Source organism: Ovis aries, chromosome X, assembly GCF_016772045.2.
Source record: "Ovis aries strain OAR_USU_Benz2616 breed Rambouillet chromosome X, ARS-UI_Ramb_v3.0, whole genome shotgun sequence".
NCBI lineage: Eukaryota > Metazoa > Chordata > Mammalia > Artiodactyla > Bovidae > Ovis > Ovis aries.
The window spans coordinates 131,562,230-131,580,168 of record NC_056080.1 but is presented as its reverse complement, the minus strand read 5'-3'; the positions used below and the strand labels follow the sequence as shown (position 1 = coordinate 131,580,168).

The 17,939-nt window shown below is 40.0% G+C and overlaps 1 protein-coding gene across 2 annotated transcripts in view; it reads right to left on the bottom strand.

Moving 5' to 3' along the window:
• The window catches only part of NRK (Nik related kinase), a 126,030-nt gene extending 110,540 nt beyond the window's left edge, over positions 1 to 15,490 (bottom strand). For both annotated transcript variants that reach the window (XM_060407889.1, XM_042241688.1), the window contains exons 1-2: positions 15,131 to 15,490; positions 7,803 to 7,868 (exon numbers count right to left, since the gene is read on the bottom strand). In XM_060407889.1, the coding sequence (XP_060263872.1) occupies positions 7,803 to 7,868; positions 15,131 to 15,187 (123 nt within the window). In that variant the 5' untranslated portion in view covers positions 15,188 to 15,490. The remainder of the gene's footprint in view (positions 1 to 7,802; positions 7,869 to 15,130) is intronic.
• Positions 15,491 to 17,939: the final 2,449 nt, after the last annotated feature.

Below are 17,939 nucleotides of genomic sequence, written 5' to 3'. Positions count from 1 at the left end.
GGACACAGTGAATGTTCGATAAATATTTTTAATTGTATTATGGAAAATTAAACATTCAAAACAATTACTTATTTGATGGATAAATTTATGTTTCCTATGCGAGAGAAGCCTGAGGGTTACTTAACGACCAATTCCTACTTTTGAGGCATATAATCACCAGGGGGCGATGTCATAGGAAGGAGGAGGAACACAGAGAAGGCTCTGGACTTAAGATACTGCATCAGGAAGGCACAACAGTCTAGTAAGCCTGTGGCCTCAACTCAGCTGCAGCTTCAGTCTCTGCTTGTGAGTCTTGCAATGTATAATGAAATGCACAGTGTTATGCACTTTACGGCCGCTCAAGCAATATTTGTTGGCTGACTTAATTGAGCTATATTTGCAAAATGGCAAGGATGTGAGAAAACTTTCCTACCTAAAAAGAAAGCATTCACAGTGCTAGACATTTGGTAGGCAAATAAACAGTATAATTTCAGCCTAAAAGGAAAAATACTCAAACCCCTATCCAATAGGTCTAGTGGCTAGGCAACCCAAATGTCAGCACCATGTTTCTGAAACTTAATTTAAAATATGATAAATTGTATGTCATCCACTTTGAGGACATTTCTTTCCTGCCTTTCTGTTCCCACTCCCTGTCCCAACTTCATATCCAGAAAATGTAACTAGTAAACCTAAATATTACCTGTCTGGTGAGATTTCCGAGTAAAAGCATTGTGTCAAGCAGTGATTTTAAAAAAATCAAATTTAACAGGAATGTCTTGGACAGTGTTTTAAAAAGAAATTGCCAACTAGTACAGCCACTATGGAAAACAGTGTGGAGATTCCTTAAAAAACTGGAAATAGAACTGCCTTATGACCCAGCAATCCCACTGCTGGGCATACACACCGAGGAAACCAGAATTGAAAGAGACACGTGTACCCCAGTGTTCATCGCAGCACTGTTTATACTAGCCGGGACATGGAAGCCACCTAGATGTCCATCAGCAGATGAATGGATAAGAAAACTGTGGTACATATACACAATGGAGTATTACTCAGCCATTAAAAATAATACATTTGAATCAGTTCTAATGAGGTGGACAAAACTGGAGCTGATTATACAGAGTGAAGTAAGCCAGAGAGAAAAACATCAATACAGTATACTAACACATATCTATGGAATTTAGAAAGATAGTAACGATAACCCTGTATGCAAGACAGCAAAAGAGACACAGATGTATAGAACAGTCTTTTGGACTCTGTGGGAGAGGAAGAGGGTGGGATGATTTGGGAGAATGGCATTGAAACATGTATAATATCATATAAGAAATGAATCACCAGTCTAGGTTTGATGCAGGATACAAGATGCTTGGGGCTGATGCACTGGGATGACCTAGAGGGATGGTATGGGGAGGGGGATGAGAGCGGGGTTCAGGATGGGGAACACGTGTATACCTGTGGCAGATTCATGTTGATGTATGGCAAAACCAATACAATATTGTAAAGTAAAAAAATAAAAAATAAAGAACTAAAAAAAATAAAAGAAAAGAAAGAAAAAGGAATTGCCATATTCAACAGCGCACTTCCAGAGAGCAAGCAATTTGGGAATTTGCTCATCATTGTAATGCCACCCACACCTTCTATATCTAACTTAATCCATTGAGTACCAAGGGACAGGTGACTGCTGTAAGATCTCTCAAGGACGGATGCTTACTTATGCCCATTATGTTTTTAAGTTTTACAATAATAAGATATTTGACACCATCTATTCCTTCCACCAATAGTAACTGAGTTCCAACTAGGCATCAGGGACAAGTGAAAATTAAGCTCTAGGACCAATGGTAAAGTTTCACCCTATCTCAGGTGAATTATTCCCTTGCCTGAAATAACCACCTTGAACCTTTTCCCACTCCTTTTCCTGCCCTTATCACCTGCAAATGGCAACGTGGGAACAGATGATTACGGTTAGAAGTATAGTCAAGACTTCATGAAGATCAAGGCAAACTGGTTCACTCTGGCGATTCAGTTCATTGTCTTACCTCAACAGTATTCTGTGTAACAAAATGCTGTTAGGTAACAGTAACACAGAACTAAAAAGCCTCCTGATGAAAGTGAAAGAAGAGAGTGAAAAAGCTGGCTTAAAACTCAACATTCAAGAAACATTCCCATCACTTCATGGCAAATAGATGGGGAAACAATGGAAACAGTGACAGACTTTATTTGGGGGGTGCTTCAAAATCATTACAGATGGTGACTACAGCCATGAAATTAAAAGATGCTTGCTCTTTGGAAGAAAAGTTATGACCAACCTAGACAGCATATTTAAAAGCAGAGACATTACTTTGCTGACAAAGGTCCATCTAGTCAAAGCTATGGTTTTTCCAGTAGTCATGTATGGATGTGAGAGTTGGACTTTAATGAAAGCTGAGCACTGAAGAATTGATGCTTTTGAACTGTGGTGTTGGAGAAGACTCTTGAGAGTCCCTTGGACTGCAAGGCGATCCAACCAGTCGATCCTAAAGGAAATCAGTCCTGAGTATTCACTGGAAGGACTGATGCTGAAGCTGAAACTCCAATACTCTGGCCACCTGATGCAAATAACTGACTCACTGGAAAAGACCCTGATGCTGGGAAAGTTGAAGGCGGGAGGAGAAAGGGACGACAGAGGATGAGATGGTTGGATGGCATCACCAAATCAATGGATATGAGTTTGAGTGAACTCTGGGAGTTGGTGATGGATAGGGAGGCCTGGCGTGCTGCAGTCCATGGGGTCACAAAGAGTCGGACACGACTGAGCGACTGAACTGACTGAACACAGTTTTACCTTTGCATTGGATATCATAGTAGTTACTGAGCTAAATATTAGGTCTTGGCATCAGGTAGTAAAGTGGAGGAAAGAATGGAAACACATTGTATTTGGTGCAATGAGTAACTTCTCCACCTAACAGCCAATAATCAGCTTCTATTTTGCAAGGTGGTGAAAGAACTATAGGCTAGTTTTTACTATGTTCATAACACTAAAAATAAGTTTCCATTTTATTGAGTTCCAGGCACTGTGCTAGGTGTATTGTTGAAGAGCCCCCCCCAAAGAAAAAAAAAACAACGCTGGAGATTATCTAGTCAAATAGATTTATTTTATACTTGAGGAAATAGGCCCAGAAAAGTCAGTCTACAAGTATTGTGTCAGTTAACGGGAGGGTCAGGTTGCCAACCACTGAGCTATCCTAAAAGGTCTTGGTCTCTGTCTTAATATTCCGTATTCCATAGAATAACTACAGTCTCTCTGGGTATATTGATCTTTGGGAAACTGTCTAGTTTTAATAGTACCATTAAAAAAAGTTTCAAAATAATTTCTTTTTGTTAATATGGTCTCACATGGGCAAATTCTAAGGATTCTTCCAATCTGAATGACAATTCTTCAGCTACGAGACCAGAATCTAAAGGTGAAAAGGAAACTGCATTTTATAACTCTAGCGGACTGAAAAAAGAACTGCACTTTCTCCTAAAAAGAGAGAGAAGTAAAACCCACGATTTTAAGTGAGGTTTATACTGGCAGGAGGCAGGAGAGGGTAGAAAGACAGGTATTTAATTAGAAGAAAAAGAAGGAAAGGAAAAGGGTTACAATGTGGAGTGTGCAACTCAGCCTTCATTTCAACATGCACAGACCTCAGCAGACAGCTGGAAACCTGCCAGAGAACAAGGCCTTGGAAACAAGCTGGAAGACATTGGAGAGACTTTAACCAAAACAAACACCAGCAGGGGATGTGGTTGGCAGAGCTGAAAAAGCAAAGGACTCTATGAGTCACTCTGACATTAATTTTGAATGTTATCATGCTTCCATTTTGTTGTACAAGGTATTTATACATCATTTTATATACATATATATTCACATATATATACACACACACACATATATATATATGCACATATATATTATTTAGGTAAAGAACAAATAACATTACAATCATTAGAAATATATAATTTAAAATATAGAAATGTACATCCACTATCTCAGTACTCTATTAATAACATTTAATTCACTATTTTTAATGTGCAAATTTTTAACATAACTGTAATCAGAATATAAAAATAATATGTAATATGTAACACCATAAACATAGTTCTGTGCTGCTAGATAGCTTCATAAACATTGCTTTTCAGAGCAATGAGATATTAACTAAGTTAAGATAATTAACAAAGGGGAAATGATAAGTGGTCAACAAAGGGTGGAGGAGATAGATTGGGAATTTGAGACTGACATGTACACACTGCTATATTTACAATGGATAAACAACAAGGACCTACCGTATAGCACAGGGAACTATGCTCAGTATTATGTAACAACCGAAATGGGAAATAATTTGAAAAAGAATAGATACACGTATAACTGAATCATTTTGTTATATATCTGAAACACAACAATGTTGATCAACTGTGCTCCAATACAAAACAAAAATCTTTTAAAAAGATTTTTAATGAACTGCTAAATGCCAAGTATGGGCTAGCACTAGAGTGCAGTACTCTTAAAACACAGTCACAAGCTTTTCTCCACATATTTATGGTCCTGACCTGGTAGAGAGAAGCCCTTGCAGTAGGAAAAATGTGAAACCATATCCAATTTCTCTCCCCCTTGCCCATTGAGTAAAAGCCCTAAGCTTTAGGGGAAGAGTACCAAATGCTGTTCCTTCCAGGGTACAGATGAGGACCTGATATAGCTGGGGGAAATGTAAAAACATATTCAGTCCCCTACTTCTGGGGGAAGCACAGGAATCATTCCTGGATCCAAGCCATTTAGAGGTGTCTTACTAGTAATAGAAGGGCAGGTTAAGTAAGAAGGTCCCACTATCATGACCTAGAGGCATAGGATCTGCCTAAGACAGGGGTTGAATCAGGAAAACAGAGAACTCTTCCCTGCCCTACTAGGTGCTTAGTCGCTCAGTCATGTCTGATATTTTGTGACCCCATGGACAGTAGCTTGCAAATCCATAGAATTTTCCAGGCAAGAATATTGGAGTGGGTTGTCATTCCCTTCTCCAGGGGATATTCCTGACCCTAGTAAGAAGGGATAAGCAATATACATACCTCTGGGGGAGGCACGAGAGCACTGAGTGAGTATCTTTGAAGCACAGAGCACAAGGAGAAACTAAAGCTCATATCCCAGAAACTGAGTCCCCTGAGGTGGCAAATACCCCCACAAAATAGACACACACACACAGAGGCACATGCATGTGTACACAAAACAAAAATAAAAACAAACCCCTATACATTGCATATTTAGAACGCTGAAAAACAAAGAAGAAAAATCTTCAAGGCAGCCAGAAGAAAAACACAAAGGAACACAGATAAGAATGACAGCAGACTTCAGACCATGCAAACCAGAAGACAATAGAGTATTATTACTACAGTGCTGAAAGGGAAAACAGTAACTGTCAACCCCAAATTCTACATCCAATGTAAATATCTTTTGAAAATGGAGAGACTTTTCACACAAAGGCAGAGACTTAATTACCAGAAGCCCTGCACTATAAGAAATGTTAGAGGAAGTTCTTCAGGCTTAAGGATATCATACACAGAAACTTGGATTTAACCAAATAAATGATGATACCAGAAATAGCTCAAATGAGTATAAATATAATATTTCTTCCTTTTAAATTGCTCTAAAAGACAACTTACTAAATTAAAAGTAGTAGTATTGAGTAGAGGGAACAGAGTAGTAGTAGTATGGGTTTATATCATATATAAGACCAAAATGTATAACAACCATAAGCATAGTATACAAGCTGGGATACCACACAGTGAAGTGGTAGAATATTACTTAAAGGTATACTGTGTAATTTAAGATGGATACTGAAAGATCTTGATTATGGTAGTAGTTACATGATTGGACATATTTGTCCAAACTCATGAAATTGTACACTTACAAGGATGAATTTTTCCAAGTGCAAACAATACCTCAATAAGCCCTGGTTCAAAAGAAAGAATTATCATGCACACTCACCTTTTACCCCCTTGACTTTTCTTCTTCTTATGGCATCGCAATTCTGATGACTGCTGATGAAAAACCATCTTTTTGTGTTATCTAGCCTTACCTTTGCTTTTTGCCTTATAAAGCTGAGGGTTGTATTCCTAGTATCTGATGGTGAAGAGAGCTATATACCTTCAAATGAAAGAAAGTACCCAAATACACACACACTTAAATACACATCCCTGAGGAATTAAAACATGTGTAGAGCCATGGATATGACCAACGTGCCATAGAGAAGAGAAACTTGTATGCATAAGGTATAGGAATCTATGCACAAGGTGGCAAATTTTGCTTCAATCACACAATTGTTAACTAATCGTTCAGTCTGGATGCAACTGGGATAACATAAACAATACATTTGCATCTGTATCACATCACTGTCTAAAGCTTATTGTTTCTGCTAATAGGTTAGATCAAAATGACTTAAGAAAACTTACCATGAATATTGACCTTCTCTGTTCTTTATACTCACCAAGTTTCTTTCTACTTTTAGGACTCCTCCACAATTCTGTTTCTACTACTCAGTGTCTGTGCTATAGGTACCTTTTTACAAATTTTAAAGGTCTCCCCACCCTACCTGGGTAGATGAATTTAAAAATGAAACTCCTGGGCAGATGCAGCGCTAAGGGTACAAGGCTTGGCAAGCAGAGGGCACCTTTGTCTGGATTAGAAGGAAGCCCCTTCCACTGGACCCATTTCAAGATACTTCTACACAACCCATATGGAGAGGACCTGTGGTCAGCTGACAGTAAGGATCAGTCCAGGGATAGTGATTTGGTATTTGAGGGATATGCCTAGGGAAGAGGAGTCCTGCGTTTGTACATATCATTATACAGGATTGAGAAAATGTCTATTCACCATATTAGAGAGTTGGGGAAGGGCACCTGATAAATGATAGGGCCACTAAAGCACCGTTATCTCCAATAGAACCCTTTAAACTGCTCCTGCTCTTCCTCGAATGGATCAGCATCATCCTCTACAATCATACCTTTGCTTGGTTATCTCATAGTTGTTCTCCTGCTGTCGGTTTACCAGGGATTTCCCCAGGGAGGCTGACCCTTCAATCTAAAATAAGCCCCCTTGTTCTTTACTTTTATATCATTAGGAATTTTCTTACAGATATATATTACAATGGCAATTATATAATTGTTTATGTGTGTACTTTTATAAATTTGCCTCCTCCAACCCTCCCAGACACACACATACACGCATTTAGCCACTTATACATTTCTAGTCCATAAACTCTAGAAGAGCAGGAACTATCTGCTTTGTTCACCAGTTTATTTCCAAAGTCTATCACAGTGTCTGTCATATACTTTGTGGTATATAAAAATCATTGAACAAATGCATAGATTTTCTTGTTAGATTATTTGGTAAACTATCAAATACATATGCACATTCATGTATATAGGATGATATAGAATGCTATGGAAACTTTTGCAACATTCAGCTTAAAAGTTGAATGTGAGTAACCAGAATAGTATGGATATACAATATAAAACAAGTGATATTTTTATTTGAGTACATATTATTTCAGTTAGTTCCCTTTTCCTTTGGCAATTTTATTAACTGTCTGCTAATAATGTTCAGATCTTAGGTTTTGTTGGTTGGTTCACTATAGCTTTCTAATCCATTTCTTTCATAAGATTTCTCACAGTAGTCACTGAGCTATCTTAATTTGATTGTTCTCTCAAAGTGAAATATGCTTTGGCATTATTTGATTTGCAGTGTAGGGTTTTAACTTGCAATCACTGTTGTCATTAGAAAATGCGGAATGAAAACATAATGTAAGTCCACTTACCAAATAGATTCTGCCGTAAGTACCAAGGCCAATGGTTTTATCCAGTGAGAATATTCCAGTTGGATCCTGCAAAAATGTACAATAAAACTTCTGAATTTTCTTGGAAAAACAGCTAAGCATTGAGCTGTATAGAATGCTATTTTCAGTCTGCCTTATTCCCTTAGAATTTCCATGGGAAGAACCCAAGTGTTATTTACCAAAAGAATACAGTTATCACAATCTCCCTGGACTGAGTGTACTATTTTTTTTAAAAAAAAGCAATTGTGTGAACATTAAATAGTTGTACAATTGATTATCATAAAACTGTGAAGTTGGTACAATCATGTCTAGGTGAGGCATATTCATAATTTAATTAGAAATTCTATTAGAAGTAGAAAGAAATTCATTTACTTGCAATGAAAAACTCTTTTCATATCCATCAGTTGAGTGCTAACCAGAAAGGCAGAAAGTTTACCATACAGTAATGGTAATATTGACTAGATATATAACGATGAGTAGATATTAGCTATAAAGTCTGAATTGTTTATTTATATAATAGCAATTACCCTGGTGACTCAGTCAGTAAAGAATCTACCTGCAATGCGGGAGACCTGGGTTGGACCTCTGGGTGGCGAAGATCCCTTGGAGAAGGAAATGGCAACCCAATCCAGTATTTTTGCCTGTGGACATAGGAGCCTGGCAGGCTACAGTTCATGGGTTGCAAAGAGACGGACATGACTGGGCAACTAACACACACACACACACACACACACACACACACACACTTCTTGAGAAGAACATTGCTTCTAAATATGAATAACAAAACAACATCATGGCAATAAAAGAATATCATTAAAAAAAAAGACAGTTGCTTTTGTTTGTTTTTAAGTTAATCTTTACATCAGCTGAATATGTTTTCATGGCACAAATTCACTGTTGATATAGTCTGTGTCTTAACCTTAAATGTGACATCATAAAAGACAAAATACAACAGATTCCTGAGGTTTCCGCATTCATCCTTAAACATTATTTTCTTACCTTAAAATATTGATATTAATTTCCTCTTCACCACAAAACATGGTTTCTTGAATTTTCTCACTACTTAAACTTTTATCCTAGCAGCTTATTATGCTATTTTGGCAAAATATGTATGAGATATGAGCAGATGCCAGTTTACACACAAAGTAACTGGAGCATTGGCAAATTCTTGGAAATTCACAAGCTTTATAGAAAGCACATTTTATATACACAAACTTCATGTAACCTTGTTTGAAAATATTTTTATCACTGTGACAAATATGAGATAAACAGAAAAACTACTGAGCAAATGCAATGTATATGACTGAAATTACAGACTCCTTTAAACTGGTATGATATTTGTGTAATCTAGCAAAACTGTCATAGGAAAATGGCATAGCTCTGGGATTACTTTAATCAACAAATATTCACCTGGATGGAGTCAGGAGATTGAAAGTTTAGCCCCGGTTCTGCCTTTAATTAACTATATGACTTTGTGTAAGTTACTTCCTTTCTCTGGGATTCAGTTTTCACATATATAAAATAAAGGTGCCGTGTTAGGTGACTTCCTAGCTCTAAATTCTTCGGAAAAAAAATCAGATTCTGACATTCGAAAATCCAGGTGCTTTCAATGCACTGAGATGACAATTGCTAGCAGGCTACTTTCTTAAAATTCTCATTAAAATCAGTGCCACGATATGCACAATATCATTGTAGGAAAACAGTTCTGGGAAACACTCCCAGAAATACAAAGATTTTTAAACTATAATTTTGAGAATATAGTAAAAGTAAAAAGAGAGGTATAGTGGGTTTTGATAATAACCATATCGTTGTTATAATTCATTGAAAAATTATGGGAAAAGGCCAACAAAGAATTTCCCAAGGTTCGGCTTGAGGATCTTATCAATTTAACATATTTGTTTAAAGGAGACCTTTGCGGAGTTTATATGAGACATTATTAATTCTGGAGAAATAGTCTCTAGTCATTGATCAAAGGAATCAACTATGTTAGCTGGTTCTTATTGGTAAACCATTCTTTGTATAGTTGAGGCCGCATTTTAGCTTAAAAAAAAAGAAAAGATACCATATATCAGAGAATTACTGCATTATCTGAACATGTTTATTTCCAAATCTTTGAACACGGTCTTTAATTTCTTTAATTCCTTTTCTAGCCCTCAATAATGTAAGTACTGTACTCATACTTGAACTCAAGTATCTATTTACTCAAAAAAGACACTAAGGAAACAAACGGGAGAATAAAATGCCTGTGCAATTCTTGGAGGCCTCATTTTATCTATATTCATATTGTTCAGAAATTTCTTCCTGATCACAAATGACTGAAACATCTTAAATTCATTCTCCTCATGCTCATACTTAAAGGAGGTTTTAAAAACGTTTTCTTCTGTTCTTAATGGAAGCTAAATCTAGTATTCATTTATTCTAAGAGTATTTTTTTCATTAGTTTTATACAAGATTTTTTTGTTTCTGTCTCCACATTAATCTTTCAAAACTAAATGACTGTCAAACTGGGCAAAAAGAGGAGGGGTCTATGCTAATGACTAGGATAACATTACACAATTTCTTATATCAAATTTTCCACTGAATTATAGTCAGAGAAAGTTTATTCTAGGCTCCCAAGGGAGGAAGTACTGAGAAGTCAACTCTTTTTTTTTTTTTTGGTGACTGTGAAATTCAAAGATTCTCACTAGCAGGGTCTTTATGATTACTTGGTCCTCTCCTCTGCCCTGCTATTTACAGATAAGAAAACCAGAAGAGGAAAGATCTTTATATTTATGACTGTTATATTAATTTAGAGAATATTCGGTGGTTCAGTATACACTTCGGTGTTCCATTTGGTTAAAAAAAATAGTTAACAAGAAACCTTAATTTGTGAAAGTTTTCCTCAAAAGGTAGTACTGAAAGTCTAATTTTTAAAACATTTTGAATCGTAAAATGTGGGGCAAATACTCTATACTTTGTTATATTTTTCAGCGTGTCTAGAAAACTCCTGAAATTTAAAAGTCCTAGTCTGTTTGCCCCCTGAAATCTAGAATTTTAGGGAGATATTCCTGTCTTCTGAATTCAAAAAGAGGTAAGAAAGTGATCACGTTGATGGGTCCTTTTATTAAGGGCTGGGGTTAAGGGTAACAGGGAGAAAAAGAACCACTAGAAGGCAGTGTTTGCCGGTCATGGGAGAGACGGAGAGACAGATCTACAGAATCAAACACAGCAGAAATTAAGAACAAAGGGGAAATGATAAATGGTCAACACAGGTAGCAATACATTTCAGATTTAGGGCAGTAAAAGAAAAACACAGAACATATTCCAGTAGTTAGCTAAAGAAAGAAAAGAGATTGCAAGTACCTAGAAGGAATACCATAGGCTATTGTTCTTTTGTTTCAAATATTAGAAATAGTGACTTTAAGAAAATAGTTCATGGATAGAGAAACTGAAAATGGCAGATATAACAAAATAAGTGTTAGTAAGTTTCAGAGATATTTGGATGAGTGGGCTTCACAATTCACGTGGAAATTTAAAAAGGACAATCTCTTCCTCTAGACCAGTGTTTCTCAAACTGTGGACGGCACAGACTCTCCCAACATGAGACTCATCTGGGGATTCTTGTTTAAAATACAGATTCCCAACCATGGAAATATGAAAACAGCGTTTCTATGGATGGGCTCCAAGCTCATTCTTGAGAACTGTTCTGGTGCACGAACATAAAACCTGCTGCTCTAGATACTGGGGCAGGGGACTGAGGAAACTGGCTGAAGTACAATGCTATGTTGAGGTGACGCTCTAGAATACCTAATGGAGGATATGCTGAATACTTCAATCCTTGTGGACTAGAAGGTTAGACTGATTCCAAATAGGAGGCTAAGGGATTTGAGAAAGCGAAAGGTTCTCATGACTGAGCGTGAAAGGTAGGCTTGGTCTTCCACCCAGGGTGGTGGAAGACTGGGAGAGCCGGAAGTGTATATTTAAATATAAACCTAATATAATTCAAATATGGTTTTTTGGATCATGTACTATTTCAGATCACCTCTGCCACTACTGTCCTCCAGGCCTGTCTAATCCTGACCCCAATATAGATTAGGACTACACATGGCAGTGTCAAATACCAAGGCCACAGTCGTGAGGAATGTCATTACCATATTGGGCACAGAAGGCAAAGGGACTATCATAGCGAAAGACATGCCAGATTTGGAGATGAAGAAATAGTTTCCAGTTCCAAGGATGGAGTGACATATGTATACTAGGGAAAAAACATATATATATATATCTATATGTATACATATAGATATATATCCCCAGGTATTGCTGTTGGCAGGCAATGTGAAACACACACAGGTTACAAATATATATATATATACAAACACACACCTACATATAATGTTTTATATATATAAAACATAAGGCTTTTGCAATTCTTTTTTCAAAAAAGGAAGCACAAACCACAAATCTCTGTATTTTCTGTTTTTCACCTGTAGGAAATATTTATTCAATAGTTGGCGAAAATGGAAAAATTACAGTAACCTATTAATTAACAAAGAAGATGTAGTTGACTTACCTCTTGTTCTCTTGATTATTATGTTCACTCTCTCATTTTATGTCTTTAACTTTAAGGAATTATGCAAAAAATGTACAGTTCCCCTCCTCTCTCCCTGTTTACACAGCTTTCATTGTTGCTTACTATTTTAGGTTTTAAAAAATATCTAATATCAAAAGCGTCAAATAAATTTCTACCGCTTTCTTTAAATCACAATTTTCACAGCCAGCCTGACTTCTCTCAAAGGTCCTTGTCTTGTGGTCATTTAGCTGGCCAGCCCTGAAACGGACATAATATATCAATTTTAAACTACACCTGTATTTAAATATTCTATATACTCTGCATGATTCTGTTTTGCTCAGTATGAAACTCTAACGTCTGAATCCCCTCTCATTATCTGGCTTTTGCCATGTTGGTATGCTTAGTGTTGACAAATGCCAACTTTTTAAATCTCATATACATCCTATTGAGGATAATTATCACAAGGGATCTCAGTGTACGCAGGTTTCTTTGCTTGCTTTATCATGTCTATTTTGCACCAAAATGCAAACTTCCAAACAGGTAACTTAGATATCTCTTGACCTCTTTATTTACTCTTATTTCTTCACCAACTTTAGGACATAAGTCAAATGCAAAGAAATCAGTAATCTATACCTCAGTGACCAAAGCAACAGTGAACTTCTCACATCTCTAAAAATTTTATGTTAAAAAAAAAAAGAAATTCTAAAGGGGGTGATCTTCTTCCACTTGATTTCTTAGGGTTTAGACCTGGATGGATATTCAAAGGGAGACTTGGGCATAATTTGCTCACATGGTGAAGATCTCCATGATATAAAATGGCTCCTATATAATAGAAATTTAGAAACTGTTAGAAGCTGAGGACTTAACGAGATTTTCATAAAGTCTGTAAAATGAGCCAAATATCAGTGCCCTGAGGTTTTATATCTTCTTCCTGCACCTGCATTAAAAACTACCCTCATCTTTCTCCCCTCCACCAACACCCAGAAAACTAATATTTCCCTAAACTGCAGCCTTTCCCTTTATCATCTTAGCCCTCACCAAGTTCTTATTTCCCAGGCCATGAGTGGGTCAGTTAGTCTGAGCCATTTCCCCCCATTTTTTGTGGCAATCAAACCCCTTCTCCGTTTCCTCCTTGCTTTTGGGATTCCTTGCCCTGCCATTTCCAGGAAGTCTTTCCCATTCCTACCTTTAGTCAGTTTTCAAAAGAGTTTATTTCAGCTTGCCTATCTATGTGTGGTTTCCTTATTTACCCTAGTTTGCTTTTTTTTTTTCTGCTTTCCTCCACAATACACAGATGATGTTGGAGGAGGGTAACATTTTATACGTTGGTTTTACACTTGGGAGCAAATCTAGTCAGAATATGAAAGTGCTGTTCAGAAAGGAAACCACCAATTGAGGCCTCCATATTCCAGAAATCTCATGTATACACCAAGTGGGAGAATACTTTAAAAAATTCTGTGAGTTTATTTTATGAAGCTGCATCAATAACCACAATGCATCTGTAATTCCACATGTTTATATTGAGGCTCCCTTTTAAAAAGGCTGAGAACAATTTGCTAAAATGTTACCCATGTGCATCATCTCCTCCTCCACATTATTTTAGGGTCAAATTGTAAAGGTGAAGCTTGGAGAACGCCCAGTGTTTGAGGGAAAGGGGATTCTGCCATCATCAATAAGACAATATTTAAATGTAAATATGTATACAATTAAGGCACTGATACTTTGAATAGTTCTATAACCTCAAGGTTATTATTTAGCTTTTACCAAAGCAAGCAGGCCATTGCCCTGAAATATACAGTTGCTTGGCCATCTTTCCAACATGGGTGCATGCTTATTGCCTTTCAGAGAGTCCAGGGACCCTTTATATTCAAGAGGGTGCAAGTGAAATGCCAGTCTAAAAAGGAACTTGAAAAACGGATTTGGGTGGGATCCAACATCTGCCAGAAACCAGATGCCAATGAAATAAACGGCGCTGCTAAAAAAAATTAAGCCTACTAATAACGACAGTGATAATAGCTCACCAATCAATTACAACTTCGGAGGAAACCTGGGCAGTTTGGGAAAAGGGGAATCCACAAACGAAAACCAGGAGAAAAAGTTAGCAAGTGATTAGCAACTGAGCGCGATACCATTTAAACACAAATTGGGGTGTGAACAATTCACTTCTTCCCCAAGCCGTCGAGTTCTTTAGCTCCTGCAATACTAAAACGTAATTAGTGCCCTGGCAGAATAAGGTTTTGGAAAGTGCTATTAGAAAGCGAGATGGCAACGGTTTGATTTTCTGGCCGGCTGTCACCTAGAAGGAAAGGTCAAGCCGAGAGTGGGCATCCCTTCTGGCAAAAGCAGCAGCAAACGACGGGGCAGCGAGGTGACATAGGAGTGCTCTCAGGAAGCCACGCGTCGTCGCTCTCTTGGGCCCCCGCTAGGACAAGAACCCGAGCGCCACTAGACCGAAGAGGCCACATTGGGAAAAGGGCCCACTGTTTGTGGCTCGCACCATTCCACTGCCACCTCTCTCCACCCCCACCCCCCACCCCCCTCTAAACTTGGCCCTTCGCCTTTCCGTGAGTTTGGAGCGACTCGGGTGCCCAGAGGGGCGCCCTCCCCAAAGCCCATTCTTGGGGGTTCCCTCCCGCACTCGCGGTCTCCTGGAAGTTCTGGCCAAGCCAGGCTCCGGGACATCGGTCCCCTCCCTGGATGCTCAGAACTCGGAGAAGACACCCCTTGGGGATGAGGGGGTCGACGGGCGTCCTCTACTCACCGGCAAGTGGCCTAGATCCGTGACTTCCTTGTCCCTCCAACCGCCAGGTCCCGCCATGGTTTCGAAGGGGAACCAGAGCGGGCGACTAGGTCAGGCACCCTCGCGGGAGTCCGAGGTGGAAGCGTACAGAAGTCCCACGAAGAGAGGGGAAGGGAGAGGGCCGGGGAAAGGAACGGGGATCAGGGTTGGCGGCGTGGGAGAAAGAGGAGGGGAAAGTGGAGGGCAATGAGCGAGGAGTGGAGGGAAGCTGGAGTTTGAGAGGCGGGAAAGCGAGTCTGGCTAAGGCGAGAGAAGAGTCGAGCGACCGTCCCGGAGACCACGGAGCGAGAAGGGTGCTCTGCGGGCGAGAGCGCAGCGTCTGCCGGGGCAGGGTGCGCCTCTTTCAGGGTGGGGAGGGGGGCGGTGCAAGGGGAGGGTGGCCGGGGAGCAGCTCGAAGGGGATTGGTGCAGCGTCACGTCGCCAGGTGGGCAACCGAGCGCCGGGGAGGCGGGCGAGGGGCCAGTGACCGAGGGAGGTGCTCAAGGACTATAACGGTTTGCTAGCCGGCCCCGGCGCCCGTCCCCTGCCCTGCAGCCCCCTCCCGCCCCCTCCTAAGTCCGCCGCGGCCCCCGCCGCCCCCGCCGGCGGGTGTTCCACAGGAAACTTTTTCGAGGCAGCTGCCAGCCCCGGAAAACTGGTCCCGCTCCGCGCCGCTCCCAGTCTGGGCCCCACAGCCCTACCACAGTCCAAACAGCCCGCGCCCTCAACTCTCCACGAAACACTTGAGACTTTTCTAGTTGTCTGCCTTCTCTTTCTGCTCTGATTCTATTGCTCCATTTGTTGCAAGGACCCATCAAGCGAGATAAGGAAATAACTTACCACTGGGTTAAGGATCCGACCTAGGCGAGTCCCCGGTGCGGGCGGGGCCGGCAGAGAACATCAAGTGCGCCGCAGGGCTACCGCAGCTTGGCCTTCGAGGCCAGTAGCCGAAGGCAGCGCAGCGTGGACTGGACCGCTGCGAAGTCCCCTCGAGGTGGATTACATCTCTCCTAGTCCTGGGCTAGTTGGTACCAGGCCCGGGCTGCTCAGTCGGAACCGCACCTGTTCACAGGTGCTGGGAGTTAAGAGTCTGAGTCTCTGAAGCTTTGGTTAACCCGGGTCTTAAGTTTGCAGTTCGCCGCGTTCGCAAAGCTCAGAGAAAGTTCCTGCGTCCTTCCCTGTCTTCAGCTCTCTGGCCGGGTTTCATTCATTCGCTCCTTCCTTGCAAAACATTTCCGGGCGCTCAGACTGTTCGCCTCCGTTTCCCCAGAAGGCGCAGGAGGTCCAATACACGGTTTAAAAGAATCTGACAAAGGCACTTTAACTTGGAGAAGTAAGACACCTCTTGAGAGTTTATGGGAAAAGGGAGCCGGTGTCTAAAACTAACCGCATTCTAAGCTCTTGCACTGCGAGGAACACTTTAGAAAACGTCCCAAAGCTGCTTACTTCCCCTAGCTCATCGACCACGTTGAGCACCCTCGCTCCGAACGTGATGTAGGGGGTTTGTTTCCGGTTTCTTTATTTTTTAAGCAAAAAAAAAAAAAAAAGGAAAGAAAGAAAGAAAGAAAGAAAAAAGAAAAGAAAAGAAAGACAGAAAGAAAAAAAAATCCTACCTCCTCTAGAAGGATTTAAGGAATAATTTTTCCCATAGACCTGGAGCTCACTATTTCTGACCCACGCCTTTCACTTTTGTTATTATTTTCTTTATATATTGGTGGATTTTGTTTATTTCGTGTCTGTTTCAATTTCCGAGTTTGACCCCTTTACATTCCTTAACCTCCGAGCCTCAGTGAGTTCTGTAATCTCCAGTCTATCTGAGGAACCCGGTCTCGCTAAATAAAGAAAATTCTCTGTGAACGGGTGCGGGGAAAACCAACTACTGCCTTCTCCCCAAAAGAGATTCGGTTGTTCTGGATCGAATTTTCGTGTTAATTCAAATATGATGTAAACCAAGCAAAGTATATTTTCCAAAAATTCAAATCTTGACAACTCCAGCGCACAAACTCTTGCTCTTTTTAACACAGTGTAAGAATTCCTGTATGATCGGTAAAACTCTTCTAGATCTCTCTGAATATTAATCTGAAAATAACATTTCATAACTAGAGCTGGGTAAGTGAGCTAGTTAATAGAAAGTTACACTTTTTAATACACAACTAGTTTTTAGAAATCAAGAAACAGAGTCAAGAAATACAACATTTAAAGGATATCTAAAGAGAATCTTTGCTAAAGGGAAGAAGTGTTGAGACTTTTTTTTTTAAACAACGTGTTTTGCTGACTGTAGGCTATAGGGAAATGCCCTGTAGCCCCCGATGGCAGAGACTGTTTTAGCCTGTCTATGGGGACAAGTCCAGACCAGGCAAAAGAATCCAGGCTAGATCATTGGGCTCCAGTTGCAGGGCTCCGTGGGAGGCTAGCGGCTTCATGACTCCATAGGGATTAGCCACATCGCCTGGTGGGACCCCCGTGGTGGGGGGAGGGGAAGCTAGGTGTTTGACCAGAACTTGACAGAGAATCTACACATTTTTTAAAGTTATTATTATTTTCAAGGAAAAAGGAGTCATGGAAGACCTTGGAAACTTTGCCTTGTAAGCTGGCATTATGGGAATTTTTGTGGCCAGCTTGGGTAAGGTCAGCCTGGCTAGCTGACCAGAAGGCAAATAGATGGCCCCTGAGCATGAGGCTGAGACAAATCCTGAAGTAGGGCACTTGTTTTCCACCTTCAGGGTTTCTTTTCCCCTCACCCCACAACCATCACTTCCCCTTCCCCCTTCCAAAGTGGTTTTTTCTCTC